Source organism: Hemiscyllium ocellatum, chromosome 21 (genome assembly GCF_020745735.1).
Source record: "Hemiscyllium ocellatum isolate sHemOce1 chromosome 21, sHemOce1.pat.X.cur, whole genome shotgun sequence".
In the NCBI taxonomy this organism is placed as follows: domain Eukaryota; kingdom Metazoa; phylum Chordata; class Chondrichthyes; order Orectolobiformes; family Hemiscylliidae; genus Hemiscyllium; species Hemiscyllium ocellatum.
Window position 1 is genome coordinate 25,347,790 of NC_083421.1, and position 26,766 is coordinate 25,374,555.

The 26,766-nt window shown below is 40.5% G+C and overlaps 1 protein-coding gene across 3 annotated transcripts in view; it reads left to right on the forward strand.

Annotated features, from left to right (window-relative positions):
- The window catches only part of LOC132825807 (neural proliferation differentiation and control protein 1-like), a 199,906-nt gene that overhangs the window by 54,840 nt on the left and 118,300 nt on the right, over positions 1 to 26,766 (forward strand). The window contains exon 1 of one of the 3 annotated variants that reach the window (XM_060841296.1): positions 4,219 to 4,295. The exons of the other annotated variants lie outside the window; for them this stretch is intronic. Coding sequence (XP_060697279.1) covers positions 4,286 to 4,295 — 10 coding nt within the window. The 5' untranslated portion in view covers positions 4,219 to 4,285. Of the gene's footprint in view, positions 1 to 4,218; positions 4,296 to 26,766 lie in introns of those variants that run through there. 3 annotated transcript variants of the gene reach the window in all.

The following is a 26,766-nucleotide window of genomic DNA, read 5'->3' on the forward strand; positions in this document are numbered from 1 at the left end:
GCTCTGAGGTAGAACTATTGTCGAAGGTTTATGAGCTACTCCCCTTAGTGTTTACTAATTCTAGCCTTTGTTAATCTCTCCCAATGATTCTGCCTCTATATCTTTTGACACGTCTTTTATTATCAGGGACACTTTTCCATTTTGTCTTTTTTAAGTGATGTGCATGCTGAAATATTTCTTTCCGTTTGTTTAGTTGATATCACAGTAATAATGATTAGGTCAAACTCATTTATCTCTATTTATAACCTTACTTTGTCTGTCTTGTTATGAATGGTTTGTGCACTCGGATGAAAAGCAGATTTTAAAAAAACACTGTTCTTTGTATGGACCATATTCACTGATAAGCTACCATGTCTAACACAGAACCCATCATTCCTCAATTCAACTACCACCTTAGTTCCAAACCATAAACAGTGTGCATTGGCCAACTTTGATGGAATGGTTAAGTTCATTTAAAAGAATGATCTCTCCTTGCACCTTCCCTTGATCCTGGGTTAGAGCTCTTCTCTCCTTTTATCCTCTGTCTAAATCTAGACTATCTTTTAGTGTTTGATTTTCAAAAGGAATTGTTTATGTATATACTTTAAAAGCCTCTCTTCAAAGATTAGTAAGACCTTTGTCCACCTGAAAGACCAGCAAGCTAATAGCTGGGCCATTGCTTGAGAACTGAGCATAACAACCTGAGTTTTAAATACCTCATGTCTGCTTATGCCTTCAGCTCAGCATGAGATTCAGGAATTTAGCAAGCTTCTGTTCAAAAGTGCATATTGAAAAGTACCTTAAGCCTCTTCGGTGGAAAATGGTCAAAGAATCTTCAACCATGACCAAAGGATTTGTCCAATTTTCTTGTTTGGATGCTGTAGAATAAGTAAACCAATGAAATAAATTTATTAAGATGTTCAAAATATATTTGCTTGATGAGCCCTTGTTGATGGATTTATTTTGATCATATAGTGGTACTTTCTGTGGGTCTTTCTCTCCTGTGGAAATTAATACAATAAACATTTACTTTTATTATATAGTTGGTGGTTTGTATACATATGAATATTCATGAGTGAAGAGCATTTCAGCAGTAATAAGTATTTTATCAAGATGAAAGTAGACATTATACAGTGTTGAGGGGTTTGGAACAAAGACTGTAAACACAGTATAAAATGTAAAAGGTATAAAATCAAGACCAGTGCAATTTCTGAGCACATCACCTTGAGATTAATCCACAATTAGGATTTGTGGTTGAGACAGAAATTGTAAAAATTGGATTGTGCAAATAAATGAAGGATACAGGACCAAGACAGGTAAATGCAGTTAAAACTGCTTGCTTGAATTGATGGCCAAATAGCATTATGTCTGATTTTTCAATTGAAGTCCTGCTCCCGTGTTGTAATTTGGAGTATTTTAATTTACATTAGAATGTGTCTGCCCTAACTAACTTATAAAGTGATACACAGTCTTAAGTAGGTCAGAAAGATTCTGCATGGGCTAAACAAGCTGATTGTTAGCTAGCAAGTTGTAATTGGTTTCAATACTCTGTACTGGGATGAGTTTGCTGTGTATTCATATCTTTTTGGTGTAACTGACTTATCTTGGAGGTGCAACATTTGTGCATAGGATGAAGATCAGTTTGACCTCTGCTTTAGTCAAAATACCCTGATGACACTGATTTATCAGTGCTCATGTGAATGTTAATTGGACAGGTAGCCACTGTTTGTGGAACTATATTCCAGTAATCAGTAGATTCCTTCAACAGAGGAGAAGAATGGTGAAAAGGAGGTGAAACTGATTTCTTGGGAATCAAGAAAAGACAAAGCTACTGAGCGCTGAATATTATGGAGGGAAGGTAAAAACAATGACTGCAGATGCTGGAAGCCAGATTCTGGATCAGTGGTGCTGGAAGAGCACAGCAGTTCAGGCAGCATCCAACGAGCAGCGAAATCGACGTTTCGGGCAAAAGCCCTTCATCAGGAATAAAGGCAGTGAGCCTGAAAGCGTGGAGAGATAAGCTGGGGAGGGTGGGGTGGGGAGAGAGTAGCATAGAGTACAGTGGATGAGTGGGCGAAGAGATGAAGGTGAGGTTGGAGGTCAGGGAGGAGAGGGTGGAGTGGATAGGTGGAAAAGGAGCTAGGCAGGTCGGACAAGTCCGGACAAGTCATGGGGACAGTGCTGAGCTGGAAGTTTGAAACTAGGATGAAGTGGGGGAAGGGGAAATGAGGAAGCTGTTGAAGTCCACATTTATGCCCTGGGGTTGAAGTGTTCCGAGGCAGAAGATGAGGCATTCTTCCTCCAGGCATCTGGTGATGAGGGAGCAGCGGTGAAGGAGGCCCAGAACCTCCATGTCCTCGGAAGAGTGGGAGGAGGAGTTGAAATGTTGGGCCACAGGGCGGTGTGGTTGATTGGTGCGGGTGTCTTGGAGATGTTCCCTAAAGCACTCTGCTAGGAGGCGCCCAGTCTCCCCAACGTAGAGGAGACCGCATCGGGAGCAACGCATACAATAAATGATATTAGTGGATGTGCAGGTAAAACTTTGGATGTGGAAGGCTCCTTTAGGGCCTTGGATAGAGGTGAGGGAGGAGGTGTGGGCACAGGTTTTATAGTTCCTGAGGTGGCAGGGGGAAAGTGCCAGGATGGGAGGGTGGGTCGTAGGGGGGGCATGGACCTGACCAGGTAGTCACGGAGGGGACGGTCTGTGCGGAAGGTGGAAAGGGGTGGGGAGGGATATGGAAGGAGGTTGAGTGATCTCTCAGAATCAGCAAAGATATCCATTAGATGTCAACACTTTATGCAGTGAGTGTACTTTAACAGTCATGACCTTCCTAACTGAAAAATACTCATTATTGCTGCTTTGCTTGAAGCAATTATTGACACGCTCGAGCATTCCGATTTGGATTTATGGTCAAGTTAGGTAGGAAAGGTCCAGGAGTGATTAAATTGATTTAAATAAAGTTACAAAGCAATATAGGATCAAATGAATTACAATGCTATCAAATGTTGGTCACCTTAGCTTTGATCTGCTATGCCTATGAAACTAGTCAGGGCTATTCCTCCTGTTTGCTCCCCATTAGGGATTAGTCCCTCCTGGGAGTTGTTGCTTTAGGTGATGTTCTCTGTTCAGTGGCTGAATCAGCACATTGCAAGCCTTCAGGAAAAATAGAGGATGCATATACTGTTCAATGCAAATTGATTTTCGAATATACAAATATAAGAAATAGGAATAAACCATTGGACACTGTTTTCTGTTTTAGAAGTGTTCAGTAACTCAAAAGAAAACTCTTTAAACATAAAAGTTTAACAAGTGAACAGTTGACATAAAACAAAAATGCTGGAGGTGTTCGGCATATCTGGAAGCTGCTATGGAAAAAGAAGCAACTTGTCTCAGATCTGAGACCTTATGAAAGGTCACTGACTTCAAAAGTCAATTCCTTCACAGATGCTGCCAGATGTGCTGACTGTTTCCAGCATTATCTGTTTTTATTTCTGATTTATACCCTCTGTAATATTTTACATTTGTGATAAATATTGATCTTGCTTTGTCTAGATTGCATCCCTTGCATTCTACTTGTTTCCTTGTTCATTATATATACTGTATCATTACTGCTTGCTTCCATCCATTTAGCCAGCCCACCACTGTGTCACAGTACATCTGCTCTGTCCTTATACTGAAGGACTGCTGTGTGTTCTTGGTGCACGTCTAATTGGTGGAAATTGATGTTGGACAGCCCTGATTTTGTCTTTTGTTCTTCTAAAGCCAACAATTATCAACAACGGAATTATGTTTCTTTAAAGGTCAGGAGACACTTAGTACATTATTGATGCCTACTACAAAAAAAACATTGACATTAGCATTTAAAGCTCACTGCTTTCTCAACTGAATAGAACAGCAATTTATTGTCACTTGTATTTATGAAAATACGGTGAGATCTTTATGAATCGTCATGATTTGGCACCATTTTAATTACATAAAATATAAAAAGAAATAATTTTAGATAAAGTTAGGACAAAGGTCATTTTCTGTTCCCTCCACAGTTCCTGAGTTTCTGCAGAGGCTACGGGAAACCGCCCCAAGGATGCAAAAGCAAGGATTTTCCGATAGGACCCACCATGCAGCCACCGCCAAAACCAACAGCAAAGCCACTGGTTTGTCGCCATAGCAAGAAAGGACAGACCGATTCACCAAGTCACTGGCCTGAAGCTGTCACATTGCCACCATAGCCACAAGGAACAAACCGAAACCACCGTGCCACCACCACTATAGCTGCATGTAAACTTTTCTCATTGATGTAGTAAACATATGTTGGAGAGTAAGTTAATATTTTGTTTTAGTCCTATTTTGTTGGGTCACAGAACATTGGAGACTAGGAACATTTCATTGTTTTTAAAAGATTTTTTTTTACAAAGAAGTAAGCAATTTGCCAAGCTTCTATGAGATAAATGAAGGCAATAACCTTAGAAACATTTTCCTCCTGACTGAGTCTCCACATTAGATGCTTTCCTTCCTTTGTTATATCTGCCAAAGCCTCAGTGTGGTGGGGGGGGGGGAAGGAGGATGCGATGGCGATGGAGGCAAGAATGAGAGATGTTGGTTTACTCTGGTTCCTCTGTGTGATTTGAGATATGTTTTCCACCTTGCAGCTAGCTATTGAAGGGATCGACCCATGATTTCATCCCCTAAAACCACCCAAATTCTCACTCTCACCTTATTGATCTACCTGTTCAACCTCCATATTCTCCACTCATCATTTCATCAACTCCCCACCACCTTATTCCCTAAAGATGGGTAATCAGATTTATTTTACTATTACACTTATTTCCCCTCATCCCCCAATTCCTGATTTCAATCACCTTCAGTCCTATGTTTGTTCCATGCTAATTCCTATTTCAGTCTTCGTCTAAAGCTACAGCACTAACAATAAACTGAGAAAATTAGTTTGGTTTCGTATTGAGTTAGAGGCAGGACAGGCTTTAATACGAGGGAAAACAACAAATGCTGGTCACAATGGGTCAGACCGCATCCATGGAGAAAAAGCAAGCCAGTGTTTCGTGTCCAGCTGGCTCTTCATCAGACCAGATCTACAAAGTTTATTGTTTTCAGTACAGATTCCCATGTCTGCACTAATTTGTATGCCCAATATTGGGGATGTGGCTGAACAGCTAGAAAATGGAGAGTGTCCGTAGGAGGAAGAAGACTAACAGGCACCAGAGGCGAGAGCCCTGTAATAACTCAGGCTGGGAAAATGCTTTTGAGAACAATAATGAGATTTGTAACAAGAAATTACAATATTAAAACCTAAAAAATATATTACTAAATTATTTTCTAGCATCAATGAAAGAGCCAGTTTATAAGGTCTGGAGTTCATGATTGTTCACCAGATTCAACATGAAGACCTAGCATGTTTCTGGGGAGTAGCCCTTGAACTTGTGTGTACTAGGTGAGTCTTCATTATCAATATAAAAATGTGTTTCTGGGTTTGGTAACACTTGTCATGTAGAAGTACTGTCTTTAAGGCTCACTCCAAACATTGGTAGAAAATACATACTTAAAATATTATACAGAGTGTGCTGTGGATGCGTGAAATGCACTGCCAGCAGTGATAGCAGAGTCAGAACGTTAGGGGCATTTAAGCGACTCTTGGATAGACAAGTGGATGGTAGTAAAATGTAGGGTATGTAGGTTAGTTTGATCTTAGAGTAGGTTAAAAGGTTGGCACAACATCAGGGGCCAAAGAGCCTGTAGTGTGCTGTACTGTTCTATGATGCTGCAAAAGGAAAAAAAAACCCTCTGAAGTAGACCATGGGGCAGCAGCATTGGTCTTGAATACTGATGGACCAATAAATGACAAATAAGCATTACTTTTAAGGAGTTGTGTTGGAGAGTCAAAGTTGTGACATAAGGACATCAAGCAGGAGGCAAATAGTAGATCTAAAATTTTAATAATCTCCACATAAGCATTGTCTCATAGAAGTTACTGACTAGCCCCCGATGTGAAAATGGCATCATTATTTAAGCTCTGGTATTAATTTTAAGTGAAAGAGCCTTGGCTACTTTTGTAAAGTAAAGCTAATTGTACTTTGTTGTTGGTGTTCATTTGAACATCTACCGCCACTTGATAATCAAGCACTCAATATTTATCTCTGTGTCTTTAATCTTACAATTATAACAACAAATGCACAAACAGCGTTAATGTAATCATGCATGTTCCATGTAAATAGTGAGGCTTGCAGTAAAAGGTTGTTGATCACTCACTTTCATATGCAAATCAAAGTATAATTTGCCACATCTAGGTTTCTAAGTAAAAACAATGACTGCAGATACTGGAAACCAGATTTTGGATTAGTGGTGCTGGAAGAGCACAGCAGTTCAGGCAGCATCCGAGGAGCAGTAAAATCGACGTTTCGGACAAAAGCCCTTCATCATACCACTAATCCAAAATCCAACATCTAGGTTTCTAGTGACCTTCTTACTGGCAATAGAAACAAACTATATATGATATTATTCAGTGCATTAAAAGATCTATTTTTCCTTGCGGGATTTAGGTAATTTCATTTGGCTGGAGCTTCTTACTGATGGTAAATGTATTGGACAATATTCTTAAGAACGGTAATATGCCATTTAGCCACTCAAGTTTGTCCCACCACCAGGAAAGGAAGGCAATCTATGGGCCATGTTGCTTCTCATCCCTCTAACCACCCAATTTCCTAACCATCCCCAATGTCCTTGCAATTACCAGCTTTAGGAATCATAGTCACATTGGGGGTCAAACTGTTTTATATAAGATTAACAAAACAATGATTAAGTGGAACATTTCTTGTTCCTATGAACGGCTGCTAAATGTTGACTTGCATTGTGTTATTGCGTATGAATCAACTTGTAAGTTGATTCCAGAATGGAGCCAGTTCACACTCCGCAGACTGCCACTAGTATTTCGATTAATTGCTGCAGCTTTGTAACTTACCATGAATTTATTCAAAGCTGGTGGTTTGTCTTTTTTTTTCCTTCTGTCTCCTCACGTAGTCTGGAATCACTGAATGCATTTACACTGTTCATTGAGGGTGGTTGGAGATGTGGAAAACCTTCAAGCATTTTTAAATTTCCTTTCCAGCATAAAATAAAATTTTAAGCACTGTCACAGCCCTTTAACGTAAACTTCTTCAGGAGTTTCTCTGCATTTATTTTGTAGTCCTGAAAGTGAAGAATTTTTCTGTTAGAATTTATCCATTTTCACCCAATAATTAAGGTCTAATTTCCTCAATTATGAACTGTGCATAATAGTGTAGCAGCTATAGTAGGGCTATTGATATTGTAGAAATGCATTTATCTGCATCTGTTGCTGAGGCTGCAGTGCTGAATGTTCCTTGAAAAATGAAGGAGGTTGCAATTTGTAATCGATCATGTAAAACATTTTTTTGATACAACATTGCTGAAATGTTCTTTCAAATGTTAAGATAAACCATCCGTTACTGATGTTACAGTAATGGCTTGGATTGAGTATTGTAGCTGGAACAAAATACCCTTGCCCATTTGTTGTATCTGTGTAAAGCAGAATTTAAGACGTAGCTATCAAACTTTGTGAATATGATTTATCTTAAATCTTTGCGTTCTCTCTCAATAACAATCTTAAGGTTGCAAAATTCTGTAATCCTCTGAGATTCACTAAGTAAGAATTAAGTTTTTAACATTGAGTTTGAGGCACTTCGTTTTCAAGGGATCCAATTACTGAAAAACAAATACCTCATGCTATCAGTTTTTTGCAAACTTGAACTTTGGCTTTTGAAGACCTTATAAATTGCTTTTATATTCAGGCTGAAGCACTGGAAGGTGAGGGGACTCTGGGTACAAACCTGCGATGTCTGAGGGGATTGCTTTCCTGTCGTGCTGGACACTGCTGCTGATGTGGCTCATTGGATCCCCAAAATGGATTGATTTACTATTGCTGTTGTAGTGTTTGTACGAATGGTTCTCAGTTTAATCTTTCTCATTTGTCCACAATCAGCTTTTAACAAATTTGGCAGGTGGCTAGTTTTGCTACTAGCTGCGTTAGTCCTGTGCATTGGGAATTATTGGCTTTAACACAGCAAAATGTTGATATAGTAAGTGCTGGAAGACCCACACTTCATACTCTTGTAGCACAAGAGGCTGAGCCTGAGCTGTTGACTGTGACAAACTTGTTTCTGGTTTTAAGCTGGCACCCCCTTAGCCTCCATCACCCCAGGGAAAACAGCCCAGCCTATTCAACCTCTCCCTGTAGTTCAAACCCTCCAACCCTGGCAACAGCGTTGTAAATCTTTTCTCAACCTTTTCAAGTCTTGCCATTTCTGCACAATAGTCACATAAAAGTACCTTGGAAATTGGACAAAAGAAGGCATTTTTGGCCCAGAAAATAGTGAACCTGGGTCAATTAGCATGCTAAAAATCTGTAAACCAACCCCAGCTCTTCATTTGAGTTTGACAGGTAAAGGATGATTGGAAGTGTGTAGTCCATTGAGGAGCAGGCAACCAACCCACCCCCTCATTCAGAAGTTTTATGCTTATAATTAAAGACAATTTTAAATACAACCTTGACAGATCCGAACCCTGGGAAATTTCCAGCTAAAGGCAGACAATGCCTGCTAGATCTAATAAGCCACTGCCTAACTCACTTATCCTTCATAACAAGACCCCTTCCTGTACCACACCTGAATCATTCCAATCAATCCTGCTTTTTTGGATTTCTCAACCTTATAATAGCACTGCCACTCCTATTCCCCCTGTCTTCTCTAAACTAAATGATAGTACTTAGTCTGAGTGGCTTGTTTAAATGAAAGAAAATGCAGTTGCTGACTGTAAGGTTTTTCATCCAAATTAAACTCAATAATGTCTTGGTATTTCTTATCTGTTGTATTTCAAAACCTTTTGAATAATAGACAAAGTTTATATTTAGTAACCTCAGTACTTCACTGGCGTATATTGCAAGGATTGTCTATAACCATGATTGTTGTCTTTTGGACTGATATGTTTAATTGGTCAGCTGCTCAGAAATCGGAAGGAAGAATTGGACAAAAGTTTGAATTAAATGACCTAATGCTGAGTAAAGCTTTGTGTTGTTACCTAGAATGCCCATATTTGAAATTTCTGGTCTCTTCCTTACCATGCAATTAACTTACTGCATTAAAATGACTACAGCAAATTTAATTTTCTTATTTAAACTTTATTCAGTGGAAACAGTTTAATAATGCAATTAATGATACCACTAAATGCATAATAAATCTCAAAGGTTTTAATATTAGTGCACCTTTATCCCACGTCAAATGGAAATAGAAATTTGCTGAGTACAAGTATCAGCTATCCCATCGCAAGCCTGTGTTCACTGAAAAGTCATAGAGTTGTAGGGCTGTACGGCATGGAAACAGACATTGTGTCCGAACTCATCCATGCCGATGAGATATCCTAAATAAGTCTAGTTCCATATCCCTCTAAACCCTTCCTATTCATTTACCATCCAGATGCCCTTTTAAAGGTTGTAATTGTATCAGCCTTCACCACTCCCTTTGGCAGCTCATTCCATGCATGCACACCTGCTGTGTGAAAAAGTTGCCCCTTAGGTCCCTTTTTAACCATTCCACTCTCACCCTTAAATCTATGCCCTCCAGTTTTGGACTCCCTCACCCTGGGGAAAAGTCCTTGTCTATTCACCCTATCCATGCCCCTTATGATTTTATAAACCTCTACATGGTCACCCCCTTAGCCTCCATCGCTCCAGGGAAAGCAGCCCAAGCGTATTCAGCCTCTCCCTGTAGTTCAAACTCTCCAACCCTGGCAACATACTCGTAAATCTTTTCTGAATCTTTTCACAACATCCTTCCTATAGTAGGGAGGCCACAGTGCCAAATGTAGCATACCCAATGTCCTGTACAGTGGAACATGACTTCACAACACCTACACTTTAAAAACTAGCCACTTAGTTGCTGTCCTGTTGTGAATCCCCCACACCGGTTTCTCCAAGGTCAGCTGTGAATTTCACTGTTAGTTTATTTTTCTTAGACTAACTGTGATGTCCAGAGATACTTGAAACCAAACAACAGAAGTAGTTAGCTGTGCAGGTTCACTGCTGAGTAAGGCAGTTTTGCAGGTTTATTTCTCTGTTTGATTCACTTCCCAAGTGGTCACTACCTTTGTCTCACCCTCTCCTTTTTAAAGTGCTGTTGCTTCGATTTCTTTTTTCCAAAGTTTCAAAAACGATGCAACATCTTATAAAACAATAATTACTCCTAGAATTCAAAGAAATCAGCTCCAACACTGAAAATACCTCAACTGATCCAATGCATTTTTTTTTTACAGGATTCTGAGCAACGTGTTTGATTTTCACATACAACATGAATGCCTGGCAGGGTTGAGAATCTTCAAGCCAAATCTAATAAACACAACAAAGTATTGTGAATAGTCATCCCTAACTAGTGTGACCATATCAATAAAATACGTGTCTTTGTTAATGGTGGGTACAATATCTTATTTATTGAATCTGCTACTGAGCTTGCTGAGGCAGCCTTACTCGAAAGCAAGCTTTTAAAAAAAATTTTTGCTGGGCTGGAAGAGTGCCAAGCTGTCCAGTCATATGTATGATGGAGGTTGTCCTCTCAGATCACTGCATATACATGGTCTGCCCAAGGCACGCACAGGCTTTGTATCTCTACAGCCTATCTTGTTCTACATCCAATCCCGAACATAAACTTGCAAAATGGTTAGGTAGTTTGCTACAACCATTTTTTGAGTAAAATTGACATATATGTGGTAAAGTATTCCTTCACATTCACGAAGACCATAAAAGAGTTGGATAATGATAGTGTTAACGTACTCAATTATTTGAGATTGTTAGGATGTCAGTAGTGTCATTCAAGAAAGTCATGAAAATTTGTATTGTAAGATTATATCATGGCAAGTTAGAATCTGTCAGAACTCTTCCCCCAGCAGCTTGTGGGAGATCAGTCTCAGTGTCACTGTGATGGTACGTATATAGGCCATATATCCAAAAACTGATGTTTCATATCAAGCGATACATCCTTTTACCTGTTAACAAGTAGTAAGGTATTGACTGTAGCCAGACAAACTTTGCTTGCACAACTCAAAGCAATGTCACAATATTAAATTTGATTCTGTGGTTAGACAACATTTGCTAAATAATTTTGTTTGTGCAAAGAATTATACTGACCAGTTTATGACTGGCAATCAAGCTTACAGTGTATTGCAGTTGTGCAGTGTGTGAAGTTACACATGTACACCACATCTGCCTTTTTCAACTCAATAGATGACAGTCATTCTCTGGATCCCCCTTTAGATCAATACCTTAACCAGTCAGTCAGCCTATTTGGCTTAGATTTATTAAAAGTTTGGCAGTTAACTGTCAGCCGTAGTCTAATTGCTGTATTCTCTATGGTAATGCCATAATATTCTTGATGAAGGGCTTTTGCCCAAAACGTCGATTTTCCTGCTCCTCGGATGCTGCCTAATCTGCTGTACTTTTCCAGCACCACTCTAATCTCCTATGATGCTTGGCAGTGATTTAGCACTCTTTACCCTTACTTTGAAATTTCTTGTGAGTTGCCCTGATGAATGTAAGGCAAAACCTTTGATCCCATGGGGGCCAATGAAAATTTAGTAAATTGAATTTACATTTGGCTGAGTGACATGAAACAGATGATGGTTGAGGGGTGATTTTTCCGACTGGAGGTCTGTGTCTTGTGGGCTCCCATATAAATCAGTATTGGGCACTTGTTGGTTGACTTACATAAATGATTTAGACATGAATACGGAGGTTGATACAGTAAGTTAACAGAATGCAAAAATTGGAATATTAAATATTAAGGAGGTTAGCCTTCAATTACAAGAGAATATAATCAGGCTAGTCAGGTGGGCTCATAAGTGGCAAATAGAATTTAATTGAATAAATATGTGGTGATGCAGTTGGGCAGGACAAACAAAGTGAAGGGATACATGATGAATGGTTGGACCCAGGGAAGCACCAAAGGTCAGAGGAACCTTGGGGTGCATGTGCGCCAGTCTTTTAAGGTATTAGGACAGATAGATAAAGTGGTTATGTACTTGCTTTTATTCAGTGTGACATAAAGTTTGAGAATAGGGAGGTTATGCTGAAATAGTGTGAGATGTTGGTTAGGCCACAGCTAGAGGTATTGTGTGTAGTTCTGAAATCCACATTATAGGAGGGAAGTGATTGCACTGGAGAGGGTGCAGAGGAGATTTACCGCACTGTTGCTTCAGTTATGAAGGGAGATTAGACAGACCTGGAGTTGTTTCTTTAGAGTAGAGAGGATCACAAAGGAACATGATTGAGATGTATAAAATTGAGGGGCATAGACAGGGTAGAGGAGAAGAAGAGAGGAATCAGTGACCAGCGAACATAAACTTTTGGTGAGGGGCAGAAGGTTTAGAAGGGATGTGGAGGTGAACATTGTGGGAACCTGAAGCTCACTGCCCATAAGAATGGTTGAGGCAGAAACCCTATTAACATTTAAGTGTTTAGATATGTACTTGCGATGCCAAGGCATACAAGCTCTGTGCCAACCCTAGAATTGGACACATGATGGGCAAAAACTGTTTTTGTGCTGTAGTTCTCTATGACTTTATGCTTTGACAAAATGTCTTTTTGCACCAATGTTTCAATTTAAATTCAATAAATGCAATGTGAATTTATCTAGTGGTTAAATATTAAGACCCTGAACCTTCCAAAAAGCAGTAATGCCGAGTAAATTGGCACTGTGTCCAAAGCTTCTTTCAACTCTTCTGGCACTTCCACTGGAATCTTCTGATCTGGGATCTTAAAGAAATGCAAACATGTTGTTTTCTAGGAAACTTCATTTTAACAGTGTCAAGGTGAGGGTAGGTATTTGGAGATGGGATAAATGTCAGTTGAGGAGTTGCTCACATTTTAATCAAATATTTACTGAGTAACTATCCACTTGACTGCGTTTCTGTCTCAAGTTTGACTCCAGCTCAAGGCTTGACCTGCGTTCCCATTGTGTACACCAAAGATGAAGATTCATCACAGGAATGTTTAATTGAATTGTTTCTGATTTCCCATGACTCCCCCTACACTAGCTATATAAGCTCAAACAGAAAGGTAGCCATTCAGGTACAGTAAAAGAGGTGAAATGTAATGCAACATAAGTTGGCAAGTGTAGAGTAAATGTGAGGAGACAAGAGTATGTATTTTAAGATACAGTGTTATATTTTAGAGCCTCATTTTAAGTTACTCTTCCATCTCTGCATGATTTGTTTGGTGGTAATTCCTCTTACTGGGCTAGGTTGCCCTGGAGGCTGCAAGTGTACTGTTGGTGTTGAGAGAAATCAGCTATTTGCATTCCCTTCGTAAACAACATTTTATAAGCTTCAACGATTTTTTTTAAAGCCCTAGCTGGAATATGAACCATTAGTAACGTGTTTGTTTCAGCTCGTGGGCTGTTGTCATGGAGACGAATTCCCTACATCTGCCAGCATCCATTATCCAAGCAAAAAAAGCTTTTTGAAAGTGAAATAAGGTGTCCAGCCCCTGCCAAATGAAATTACCTGAATCCCCCAAGGAAAAAAAAACTTTTAATTGCCTGCATAACATGGTATGTTTGCGTTACCATTTGTTTTATGTTTGGAAACATCTTTTGCCGACGGTAAAAACGCTAGGTTTTGTTCATGTGTACTTCTCCATATTCCTTCCCTGCGGATAAAGAACAAGAAATAAGGGTCTGTTTAGGCATAGTGCACTTTGTTAGCTGTTGACCAGTTATATGGCTTCAGGCAAAATGTGAATTGAAAAGCTTGAACTTGTATCTTGAGATTAGGTAGCTCACAGCCAAACACACTGCTATTTGTAATTTTGTTAGCTGCACTTGATAGCTGGTATGTGATCTTGCAGTTAGCCTCAGACTTATGCCTTGGGCTGTCTTGTAGCCAGTGTACTTTAGTGTCTGTCATAATGCGAATGTATTCGTTAAGCTGAAGATTTTGTTTGGCCATCAAATTCATTTCTCTTGTCTGCTCCTAACATTATATCAAAATAGTTGTACTTCTTTCAGCTATGATCATTAGACAATGATTGATTGGTTACTGTACATGCCAGTTAATGAGGTGATTTAACTGATGATAAATCATAAAATATGAACTTGGTCTTGTCAGCTCGTAGGACTAAATGATTCCCAAGCAAATCCTACTAATTGTTTGTACAACATGGGCCAGGCAAGAAGTACTTCACTTCTGGGCTATCTTTGTACAAAATAGACAAATACTTATTCAGGCTTCTAAATTTCACTTCAGATCTTGTTTTTAATTATAGTTTCTGGAAATGCTGAAGCCAGCTTTCAGTCTTCAAGGTATTAACTGTTGAATAGGCTTGCTAGCTTACCATGCTAAATTAGCTGCTGCTGGTAATAAAGGTTGCTGCCACCATTCCCTTTATGTACAGGAAACTATGGGTGATAGAAGAAAACTATTTCATAGTCTAACTTAAAGAGTCTTGTATCTAGCATGATGTAAGTTTATTGTGTGCTAATATGGTACACTACGTTTACATAACATACCATTAGCCAAAGTTCTTAAGTCTCTGATTTGACAAATTCAAGCAATCTGGAGGTTTCGCTATCTCCTGGAACATATTCGCTTTGGAGTTGGAAGACATGGTACTGGGATATCATAGCTGTTACAGAAGCATGTCCCTAGGAAGGGAAGAATTGGCAGCTCTACATTCTGGGTTATAAATGCTACAGAAAGGGAGACAAGAGAGGAAGGAGAGTGGTGTTTTGGTTATGGAGAACATTATGACTGTACTTAGGGAGGATATTCCTGGGAGATCATCCAGTGAAGTTATTTGGGTGAAACTGAGAAATAAGAAAGGGATGATCATTTTGTTAGGACTGCATTATAGACCACCAAATAGTCAGCAGGAAATTGAGAAGCATATATGCAAGGGGATCTCAGATATCTGTAAGACTAATAGGGTTGTAATGGTAGGGGATTTTAACTTCCCAGACATTGACTGAGACTGTCATAGTGTTAAGGGCTTGGATGGGAAGGAATTTAAGTATGTACAAGAAAGCTTCCTTGTTTAATATGTAGATGTACTTACTAGAGAAGGAGCAATGCTTGATGTTCTATTTGGAAATAAGTAAGGACGAGTGAATGAAGTGTCAGTGGGGGAACGCTTTGGGACAAGTGATCACAATTCCATTGGTTTTAAAATAGTTATGGAAAAGGATAGAACTGACCAAAAAGTTAGAAGTTCTGAATTGGATTAAGACTAATTTTGTCAGGAACTTTCAAAAGTTGATAGTGAAGATCTTGACCCACCAAAGAGGGGCGCCTCAGTTTTGAGATTGGTCAAAAGAATCATTAGGAATATGGTCTGTTTAAAACAAGGTTACCAGTTTAATGAAATAAGGCAGCCTGGCGCAGATGTGTCCAGCAACACAGAGGTTAAAAGCTTCTGTATTCCATGGAGAAATTGCACAATTACAATTGAACGATAAGCAATTTTTATATGTTTTTTAAGAGACAATACAGCCTTAATTACAAGGAAAGACCAATCAAATGTAGTAAGGTGACATGATTAACAGCAGGTTAGTCCAATCATATTTCCTGGGAAATGGTTTGGTCTTCCGCACATCATCATCTCATACTGGCAGTTCAAGGTTAGTTCGAATGGTCAGTCAATGTCTTATGATTCATTTTATGAAGACTTCATTGTCTGCTTTATCTTCTAGTTCAGCTAACCTAGCAGAAATGCAGGTTCACAGTGTCAAATCATAACTTGAAGCCATTTTGTTGTGTTATTTTAAATTGAAAAATCATTTTGTGGTTCACAAAAGCTGACAACAGGCTAAATTCAGATTTTAAATCCCCAGTTGGGGAAGGCTACTCACAGGTCAAGGGATTAATGGGGAGTGGGAGATCTTTAAGAATGTCTCTTATTGGTGGTGGTCAATTTAACCACCAGCCCTTGACATTCAATAGTGTTACCATCACTGAATCCCTTGCTGTTAACATTCTTGGGTTATCATTGACCAGAAACTCAACTGGACTTGCCATGTAAACACTGACTGCAAGAGCAGGTCAGAGCTTAGAAATACTGTGGTGAGTAACTCACTTCCTGACTCCCCAAAGCCTGTCCATCACTTACAATGCACAAGTCAAGAGTGTGATGGAATACTCTCCACTTGCCTGGATGGGTGCAGCTGCAGCAACACAGAAGAAGCTTGACACCATTCAGGACAAAGCAGCCCACTCGATTGGCACAAAGTCCACAATATCCAGTGCCCCCATTATCAATGGTCAGGAGTAGCAGTGTGTACTGCCGACAAGATGCACTGCCTACATTCACCAAGGATCCTCAGACAGCACCTTATAAACTCACGACCACTACTGTCTAGCAGGACATGGGAAACAGATACACGGGAACACCACCACCTTAAAGTTCCTCTCCAAGCCACTCTCAAACCTGACTTGGAAATATATCACTGTTCCTTCACTGTCTTGCGGTCAAAATCCTGGAATTGCCTCTGTCATGGCATTGTGGGTCAAACCACAGCAGATGAAATGCACTGACTCGCAGCTCACTGCCACCTTCTCAAGGACAACTAGGGCTGGGCAATAAATGCTGGCCAGCCAGCAATGCCCACATCCCACAAATCATTAAAATAAAACAGAGTTCATGGATAGTATATTCCTGTTAGTGCAAAGGGCAAGGCTGGTAGATTAAGGGAATGCTGGATGACCACAGAAATTAAGGATCTGGTCAAGAGAAAGACAACATATATTAGGTATAGACACCTGGGATTGAGTGAATCCCTCGAAGAGTAATAGGACAATAGGAATATTCTTAAGAGTGAAATCAGGAGGGCAGAAAGGAGAAATGAGATAGCTTTGCAAAGAGAGTTAAGGAGAATTTAGGGAGAAAGTAGGGCTCCTGAAAGGTCAAAATGGCCATCTGTGTGTGGAACAACAGGAGATGGGTGAGGTACTAAATGAGTACTTTGTTAGTCTTTACTGTGGAGAAAGACATGGAAGCTAGGGAAGAACAAAGAACAATACAGTACAGGAACAGGCCCTTCAGTACTATATTTTGACCTTCCATACTAAAACTGACTTCACTGACAGGATCAGTATCCCTTTATTCCCTTCCTATTCATGTATCCATCCAAGAGCTGCTGGAATGCTGCTATTTTTCTGCTTTCACCACCTTCCCTGGCGGTGCATTCCAGGCACTTACCTGTGTGAGAAATATCACATGTAACTCGTCCCTGCATCTTGAACCTGTGCCCCCTCGTAATTGACCCCTCCACCCTGGGAAAAAGCCTCATATTTTCTACTCTATCCATGTCATTCACAGTCTTATGAAATTCTCTCAGGTCATCCGTCAATCTCCTGCGTTCCAGTAAAAACAAACCCAGTCTAACCAGCCATTCTTCATAGCTAAAAATCGCTTGTACCAGGCAACATCGTAGTAAACCTTTTCCTGTAACCTCTTGAAAGCATCAACATCCTTTTGGTAGTTTGGTGACCGGAACTGTACGCAATATTCCAAGTGCTGCCTAACTATAGTTCTATAAAGCTGCAGCATAGTATTGTCTATCGTTATACTCAATGCCCTTTCCAATGAAGACAAGCATGCCATAAGCTTTTTTTTAAACTATCATATCTAGCTTTGCTGTCACCTTCAGTGATCTATGCACACCCATGTCTCCTTGTGTAGCAGATAGACAGGGTGGTGAAGAATGCGGTTGAACTTGGGGAAATAAATAGTGGCGTCTTGAAAAGGGTTCAGTTGACAGAAAAGGTTGTAAAATGCATAAAGGGAGATAAATCCCTAGGACCTAGTGTCCCCCGAATTTTGTGGGAAGTGAGAGAAAAAATTGCTTGGCCCCTTACAGTTCCCTGGCTTTTCTCAGTAAGTTGAGGGGATTCTGAGGAACAGGATTTACATGTACTTCAAAAGATAGGGACTGATTAGGGATAGTCAACATGGCTCTGTGCATGGGAAATCATGTCTGACAAACTTGAGGTTTTGAAGTGACAAAAAAGATTGAAGGCAGAGCGGTTTATGTTGTGTATATGTACTTTAGCAGAGCTTTCAGCAAGGTTCCACATGGTAGACTGGTTAATAGGATTAGATCTCATGGGATCCAGAGGGAGCTAGCCTATTGGACACAAAGTTAGCTTGAAGTTAGGAGACAAAGGATGGTGGAAGAGGGTTGTTTTTTGGACTGGAGGCCTGTGACCAGCAGTGTGCCACAAGGATCAGTGCTGGGATCGTTGCCTTTGTCATTTATATAAATGATTTGGAGGTGAACATAGAAGGTATGGTTAGTAATTTGCAGATGATACCAAAATAGGTGGTGTAGTGGATAGTGAAGATGACTATCTCAGTGTACAATATCACCTTCATCAGATGAGCCAGTGGGCCGAAGAGTGGCAGATGGAGTTTAATTTCGATAAATGTAAGGAGCAATATTTTGGTAGGGTAAGCCAGGGCAGGACTAATGCAGTTAATAGTAAGTTCAAAGTTTCAGAGAAGATTTGTAGCTTGGGTGCCCGTTGTTGTGGTTCTGTTCACCGAGCTGGGAATTTGTGTTGCAGACGTTTCGTCCCCTGTCTAGGTGACATCCTCAGTGCTTGGGAGCCTCCTGTGAAGCGCTTCTGTGATCTTTCCTCCGGCATTTATAGTGGTTTGAATCTGCCACTTCTGGTTGTCAGTCCAGCTGTCCGTTGCAGTGGTCAGTATATTGGGTCCAGGTCGATGTGCTTATTGATTGAATCTGTGGATGAGTGCCATGCCTCTAGGAATTCCCTGGCTGTTCTCTGTTTGGCTTGTCCTATAATATTGGTGTTGTCTCAGTCGAACTCATGTTGCTTGTCATCTGCATGTGTGGCTACTAAGGATAGCTGGTCGTGTTGTTTGTGGCTAGTTGATATTCATGGATGCGGATCGTTAACTGTCTTCCTGTTTGTCCTATGTAGTGTTTTGTGCAGTCCTTGCATGGGATTTTGTACACTACATTGGTTTTGTTCATGCTGGGTATCGGGTCCTTCGTTCTGGTGAGTTATTATCTGAGAGTGGCTGTTGGTTTGTGTGCTGTTATGAGTCCTAGTGGTCGCAGTAATCTGGCTGTCAGTTCGGAAATGCTCTTGATGTATGTTAGTGTGGCTAGTCCTTTGGGTTGTGGCATATCCTCGTTCCGCAACATGAATTCGACTGGGACAACACTACTATTATAGGACAAGCCAAACAGAGAACAGCCTGCAAATTCCTAGAGGATTGGCAATCATCCACAGATTCAATCAATGAGCACATTGACCTGGACCCAATATACTGGCCACTGCAACGGACAGCTGGAACTGACAACCGGAAGCGACAGATTCAAACCACTACGAATGCCCGAGGAAAGATCACAAAAGCGCTTCACAGAAGGCTCCCAAACACTGAGGATGTCACCTAGACAGGGGACGAAACGTCTGCAACACAAATTCCCAGCTCGGCGAACAGAACCACAACAACAGTTAATAATAAGGTCCGGTAGAGTGTTGCCAAACAAAATGTCCTTGGGGTGCAGGTGAATAGTTCCTTGAAAGTGGAGACAGGATGGCTACACTTGCCTTCATTGGTCAGAACATTGCAACATGACATCCCAACTCCTATACTCAGCTGCTCAACACATTGGTGAGGCCACTTTTGGAATGCTGCATACAATTCTGGTTGCCCTTCTTTCTGTATGAAGAATTTTGTTAAACTTGAAAGGCTGCAGAAAAGATTTACAGGAATATTTCCAGGACTGGAGGGTTTGAGTATATTGGGAGGTGATGGCTTAGTGGTATTATTGCTGGACTGTTAATCCGGTGACCCTGTTAATATTCTGGGGATCTGGGTTCAAATCCCGTCACAGCAGGTGGTGGAATTTGATTTCAATAAATTTCTGGTGTCAAGAATCTAATGATGATCACAAATCCCTTGTCGATTATTGGAAAATCCACCTGGTTCACTCATGTTCTTTAGGAAAGGATACTGCCATCCATAATGGGTCTGGTCTACATGTGACTCCATACCAATAGCAGCATGTTTGACTCTTAACTGCTTTCTGGGCAGTTAGAGATCAGCAATAAATGCTGCCTGGCCAGCAATGCCCACATTCCGTGAATGAATAAAGAAGAAAAAAGGCTGAATAAGCTGGGAATTTTTCCTTGAAGCGTTGGAGGCTGAGGGATGACCTTATAGTGATTCATAAGATCATGAGTGGCGAGGATAGGGTGAATAGTCAAGGTATTTTTCCTAGGATGGGGGAATCCAAGACTAGAGGGCATAGGTTTAAGATGGGAGAGGAAAGATTTAAAATGGACTTGAGAGGTAACTATTTCACCCAGAGGGATGGTGTGTGTATGGAATGAACTGCTAGAGAAAGTGGTGGAGGCTGGTGCAATTACAGCATTTAAAAGGCATCTGGATGGATATATGAATAGGAAGGGATTAGAAGGATATGGGTCAAATGCTGACAAATGGGACCGGGTCAGATTGGGATGTCAGATCGGCGTGGACATGTTGGACCAAATGATCAGTTTCTGTGTTATATGTCTGTGACTGGCAGTTTGTTGGGTGGAAGACAGCCTTGTACCCTTGTTCAAGAAGGGCAGTAGAGATGACCCAGGTAATTATAGATCAGTGAGCCTTAAATCTGTTGTAGGAAAAGTTTTGGAAAGGATTATAAGAGAGAGGATTATAATCATCTAGCAAGCAACAATTTGATTGGAAATAGTCAACATGGATTCGTCAAGGGCAGGTCGTGGCTTACAAACATCATTGAGTTATTTGAGAAGGTAACCAAGCATGTGGATGAGGATAGGGCAGTTGACGTGGTGTACATGGACTTCACTAAAGCGTTTGATAAGGCCCCAAAGGGAGGCTACTGGAGAAAATGCAAAGACATGGGATTGAAGGTTATTTAGCAGTTTGGATTAGAAACTGGCTTTCTGTCAGAAGGTAATGAGTGGTGGAAAATATTCAGTCTGTAGCCCAGTTACTAGTGGTGTGCCACAAGGATCTGTTTTGGGACCATTGCTGTTTGCCATTTTTATAAATGACTTGGACGCATAAGTGGATGGGTTAGTAAGTTTGCAGATGATAGTAAAGTTGATGAAGCGGTGGACAGTGTGGAAGAATGTTGCAGGCTGCAGGGAGACTTGGATAAACTGCAGAATGTGATTGAAAGGTGGCATATGGAGTTCAATGCAGATAAATGTGAGGTGATTCACTTTGGGAAGAATAACAGGAAGGCAGAATACCAGTCAATGGAAAGATTCTTAGTAGTGTGGATGGGCAGAGGGATCTTGGTGTCCATGTATGTAGATTCCTAAAAGTTGCCACCCAGGTTGATAGTGCTGTTAAGAAGGCATACAGTGTATTAGGTTTTTTTGGGAGAGGGATTGAGTTCCAGAGTTGTGATGTCATGTTGCAACTATACAAAACGCTAGTGCAGCCTCACTTGGAGTATTCTGTGCAGCTCTGGTCACAGGAGGGATGTGGAAGCGTTAGAGAAGGTGCAGAGGAGATTTATCAGGATGTTGCCTGGTCTTAAGCAAAGTTCTTATGAGGAAAGGCTGAGGGACTGGGGTTTGTTCTCATTGTAGAGGAGAAGGCTAAGAGGCGATTCATTAGAGACCTACAAGATGATCAGAGGATTACATAGGGTAGACAGCGAGAGTCTTTTTCCTCTGATGATGACATCTTCTTGTCCAAGGGGGCATAGCTGCAAATTGATGGGTGATAGATTTAAGAGAGATGTTAGAGGCAGGTTCTTCACTCAGAGTGGTAAAGGTGTGGAATGGCTTTCCTGCCAGTGTAGTTAACTCAGCCATGTTAGGGGCATTTAAACAGTCCTTGGATAAGCATATGGATGATGATGATGGGATAGTGTAGGGGTTATGGGCTTAGATTAGTTCACAGGTTGTGCAACATCGAGAGCTGAAAGGCCTGTTCTGCACTGTATTGTTCTATGTTCTTTAAGACTATTATTTTTGATTCACTTTCTGGCAGTATGAGGTCTTTAGATCCTTTGAAATGAGGAGCTATTAATCTCTTAGGTATCCTTACTGGGATACATGCTCCCTGCTGAAATGGGCAATTCCTTATTTGCAGTGTCCTGAATCTCTGAAACAAGCAATTATTCTGCAGTATCTTGAATCATTGAACTTTGTTCGTTCTTTCTTGGTGGACTTTATGGTGTTCAATGTGCCTAACTTTAACCTGTGTCACTTGATTTATTTTCTAAATACTCCTGTAGAATTGTGCTGGTACACATAGGTTTCATACTCAAAATTGTTGATCGGTTAATACTGTTTCCTTCAAACACTACAATTTGTATTAATAATGAAATAACTGTCAACTCTCCTCAATTAGCTCCAGTAGAGTATATTGTTAATTATCTATCTCGCTTATTTTTCTTTTCAGACTTTTGTAGTCTGAGTGCTTATTGGTGTTGATAGCAGTGGAAAATATTCGTGTACTGCAGTACAGTCCCATATTCCCGTCATGTTGATGGTATGAAACAAATGTTTTATACCAATGTAACTAATCTTATGGCTGCTAGACTACTATTAAATCCTCTACCAGCTGTCTAAGATTGATTGTTCCACTTTTAGTGGTTTCTTAGCCATCTGTCCTTAACTTTACAAAGTTTCTGTCTGGTTCCTGGTATATTCACTGTACTGGTTTCTTGTGTTCCATATTTTATATTGTGTATCTTTAGACCTAAACAGATTCTGCTGATCTCCTGTGCTAGGATTGACCTGAGTTGCCTTTGGACTTATGCTTCTCTCATTATCTAAACTACTTTCTCTAGATTCATTTATCTACTTTGTGAGCTGTATCTGCTTTCTTTCTAATTTTGTACAGCAACATAAATACTTGTGCAGCTTCTAACATTGTATTCATTTGGAAACTTCTCTGCATGTCATAAATTGTTTTCTCCAAGATGATCATTCCTGTGTTCCATCTGACCCATGTCTGAAGTTATGTCTTTCTGGCAATTTTTTTTTCTAATACTATTTCTTCCTAATGATTAGATTAGATTCCCTACAGTGTGGAAACAGGCCCTTCGGCCCAACAAGTCCACACCAACCCTCCAAAGAGTAACCCACCCAGACCCATTTCCCTCTGACTTATGCATCTAACACTACGGGCAATTTAGCATGGTCAGTTCACCTGACCTGCACATCTTTGTAATTGTGGGAGGAAACTGGAGCACCCGGAGGAAACCCACGCTGACACGGGGAGAATGTGCAAACTCCACAAGACAATCGTCCGAGGCTGGAATCGAACCTGAGACCCTAGTGCTGTGAGGCAACACTGCTAACCACTGAGCCACCATGCCACCCTAATATTTTTTAATATATTTTTTGTTTGCTTTAATTTTTTTTCACAGTAATAACAACAGCTATAGAGCTCTGTGCTGCTGTACTGGAGAGCTTTCTGACTCGGAACAGAGGATTTCACAGTTTTACTGAACACCTACAGGTGTTCAGTAGCAACTCCACTTGAATCAACCTCCTACTGAATGATTCCCATTCCTTATGGTTTAAATTACTTCCGCCTTTATTGTGGCTCTTATGAAGGATCTTCTGCGTTTGCCATAGCCTGACTAAAAACTCTCAGCTTTCTTTCCCCATTAGACTAGATCAACCAAGGCTCTTAATTGGTCTAGTTTTCCTACTGTAATTCCTGGCTTTGTGATGCCCCCTGGTTTGTATCCTTTGATTAATATTTGCTTTGTGGCCCTTTAGATCTGGTTCTATATTTGTGCCTCCTGGTGCCAGCTTGGTATGGTCGCATTGTTCAATCTGTGCTGTAAGTGATTTTTTAACTTCTCAGTTTTCTAGCCTGGCTTAGTGTGCCATTTTAAACTTTCCCTGACCGTCATGGATTTGAAGCTTTGCCCACAGTGACTACAATTGGTTGTTCACCACTGAACTCTGATTCCACAACACTCCCACAGACAACCATCCTGCAATGCAGGTTGTATCTGCTTTGACATTACTAATTAACCTTCTCAAGAGCGTTAATAACTTTGTAGCTACACCTCTTTTACCAGGACTGAAATACTTTTTTTCTTAACAGCTTGCTGAGATATTCCTGTTGAGAATTACCATGAAGTCTTCACTTCTTCCCTGCTGACTGTGCTGAATGAGCAGATGACTTAAACCTGAATCTGAAGATCTCAAATGTTTGTTCACAATATTAAATGAGCAGTCAAATCAATTTGGTGCCTCTATTTCCTATGTTGTGTTGCATGCAAGTTCACCATACCACCATCATCTTTAGTTTGAGAAACTACAGGGTTTGCTTACTTATAATGATAGGAGAATGCCAATTCCTTGCATGCTGGCAGTTATTTATGGGTTACATTGATTTTATGGAAATAGTTACAAGAACTTTGAAGAGAATCAAATGTTACCTTTCTTTCTTTTGAGTTCCTAAAATGTTTTGATCCTACTCCACATTACATCAAACTAGTCGGTGAGGCTTATACCACTCCTTAGTATCAACCCTTGCTTATCCATAGATAATGCTAACTATCAGCGTTTGCTGATAGATGACCTGGAACACAGTCCTAATGTTTAGCTATTAACTTGGTGAGATGATTGGTATAAATAGAACCTAAGATCACTGAATATAATTATTTTTAAGACCGATATGTTAGTTTGCAGAAAGTTGGCTGATTGTCTTTTAGACTGTCATAGCAGTTTCGGGAGAGATTTCTAATTAATACAGTTAGCAAAGGGTTGCAGAGAGAAAGCGACAGATTGGGGTTGAGAAACTTATCAACCGTGATTGAATGGCAGAGCAGACTGGATGAGCTGAATGTCCTAATTTCTTTTCCTATGTCTTATGGTCTAAATATTAATGTAACCTTACAAAGCAGTCAAATATTTTGACAAATTTTGCTGCCACAAAAGTATTGTTCTGTTCAAAGTTTATTTATGCCAGTTTTCCAAACTCCCTGTGACCTGACCTCAAGATGGCGGCGCTGGCACTATAGGTAGTGTTAGGCTGAGCCCATCCGGGTCTCCTTTTTGTCTTTTTTCTTTTCCCTGTCTCCATCTTCCTGATATCACGAGACTTGAACGGTGTTGGTGGTGACTCCTAGCTTTTAGGCGTAATGTGTGGACTCCTGGAATGGTAGCGGGGAGTCGGCTGAAGCGATGACAGAATGGGGACGCCTGACTTCATAGACCCGGAGTGGGGACTCTCTATGCAGCAGTAAGACATCAACTGCAGCAATGTCAGTGACAGGAGCAGGGTCGTTGGCTGCAGTAGGCCAAGAAAGGGGGCCTTGCAGAAGTCCTGAAGTTGTGTTTGGGACCTCAGCCGATGAAAATGAACTCTGTTTAAGTACTTTTAAAAATCTTTTGTACCGCAAAATGGTGCCGGATTGTGGTGACAGAACACTTTTCACTCTATCGCCAGATACATGTGAGAATAAATCAGTCAGTCAGTCATTCAATGAATGCACAAAAGTGAGGAATTTTATGTCTTATATGATAAATTATTGGAGTGACTTTGTCTTTCATGCCTTGACCTTTTTAATTGGTTCTTGTAATTGAAATGACTGTGTAGAGATAGGCAACTCACCCTGTTATTGTCTCTGCTGGCTTTTTGATAGAACAATTCAACTTTCCCCATTTACTGTGTAATTCTTTGAAGTATTTAAACTTGATGTATGTTTAAATATGTTGATAAATAATACATTGTAATCCTTTTAGAAATGAAGTGGAGATGCCAGTGTTAGACTGACGTAGACAAAATCAGAATCATATGATACCAGGTTTTAGTCCAACAGGTTCATTTAAAATCACACAGAGTCATAGAGATGTACAGCATGGTAACAGACCCTTCGGTCCAACCCGTCCGTGCTGACCAGATATCCCAACCCAATCTAGTCCCACCTGCCAGCACCCGGCCCATACCCCTCCAAACCCTTCTGAACTTTTGTGTGCAAATCTAATCTCTCTGCTATAGGTAGAATGTTGAGAAACTTGAAAGGGTTCAGAAAAGATTTACAAGGATGTTGCCAGACTTGGAGGGTTTGAGCTATAGGGAAAGGTTGAATAGGCTGGGGCTGTTTTCCCTGGAGTGTTGTCAGCTGAGGGGTGAAGGGCATGGATAGGGTAAATAGACAAGGTCTTTTCCCTGAGGTGGGGGAATCCAGAACTAGAGACCAGAGGTTTAGGGTGAGAAGAGAAAGATTTAAAAGGGACCCAAGGGACAACTTTATCGCCTAGAGAGTGATGCATGTATGGAATGATCTGCCAGAGGAAGTGATGAAGACTGGTACAATTACAACGTTTAAAAGGCGCCTGGATGGGTATATGAATAGGAAGAGTTTAGAGGGATATGGGCCAAATGCTGGAAAATGGAACACGATTAATCTAAGATATCTGGTTGGCATGGACGATGGGTCTGTTTCCGTGCTGTACATCTGTGACTCTAAATGAGATTGGAGCTCACATCCTGTAGAGATAGGAAGGTGAGTTAACATTTCGTGTTATTAACCCTTCCCTCTTCCTCAATCTGCTGCTTGATCTGTGAAGCATTTCCTTCATCTTTTTTTATTGCATCAATGTAAATTTGATTTCTTTAACAAAAAGTGAAACAGGCAATAACAATGGTTCTTGGTTTGCTTGGTGAGCTGGAAGGTTCGTTTTCAGACGTTTCATCACCATACTAGGTAACATCTTCAGTGAGCTTCCAGATT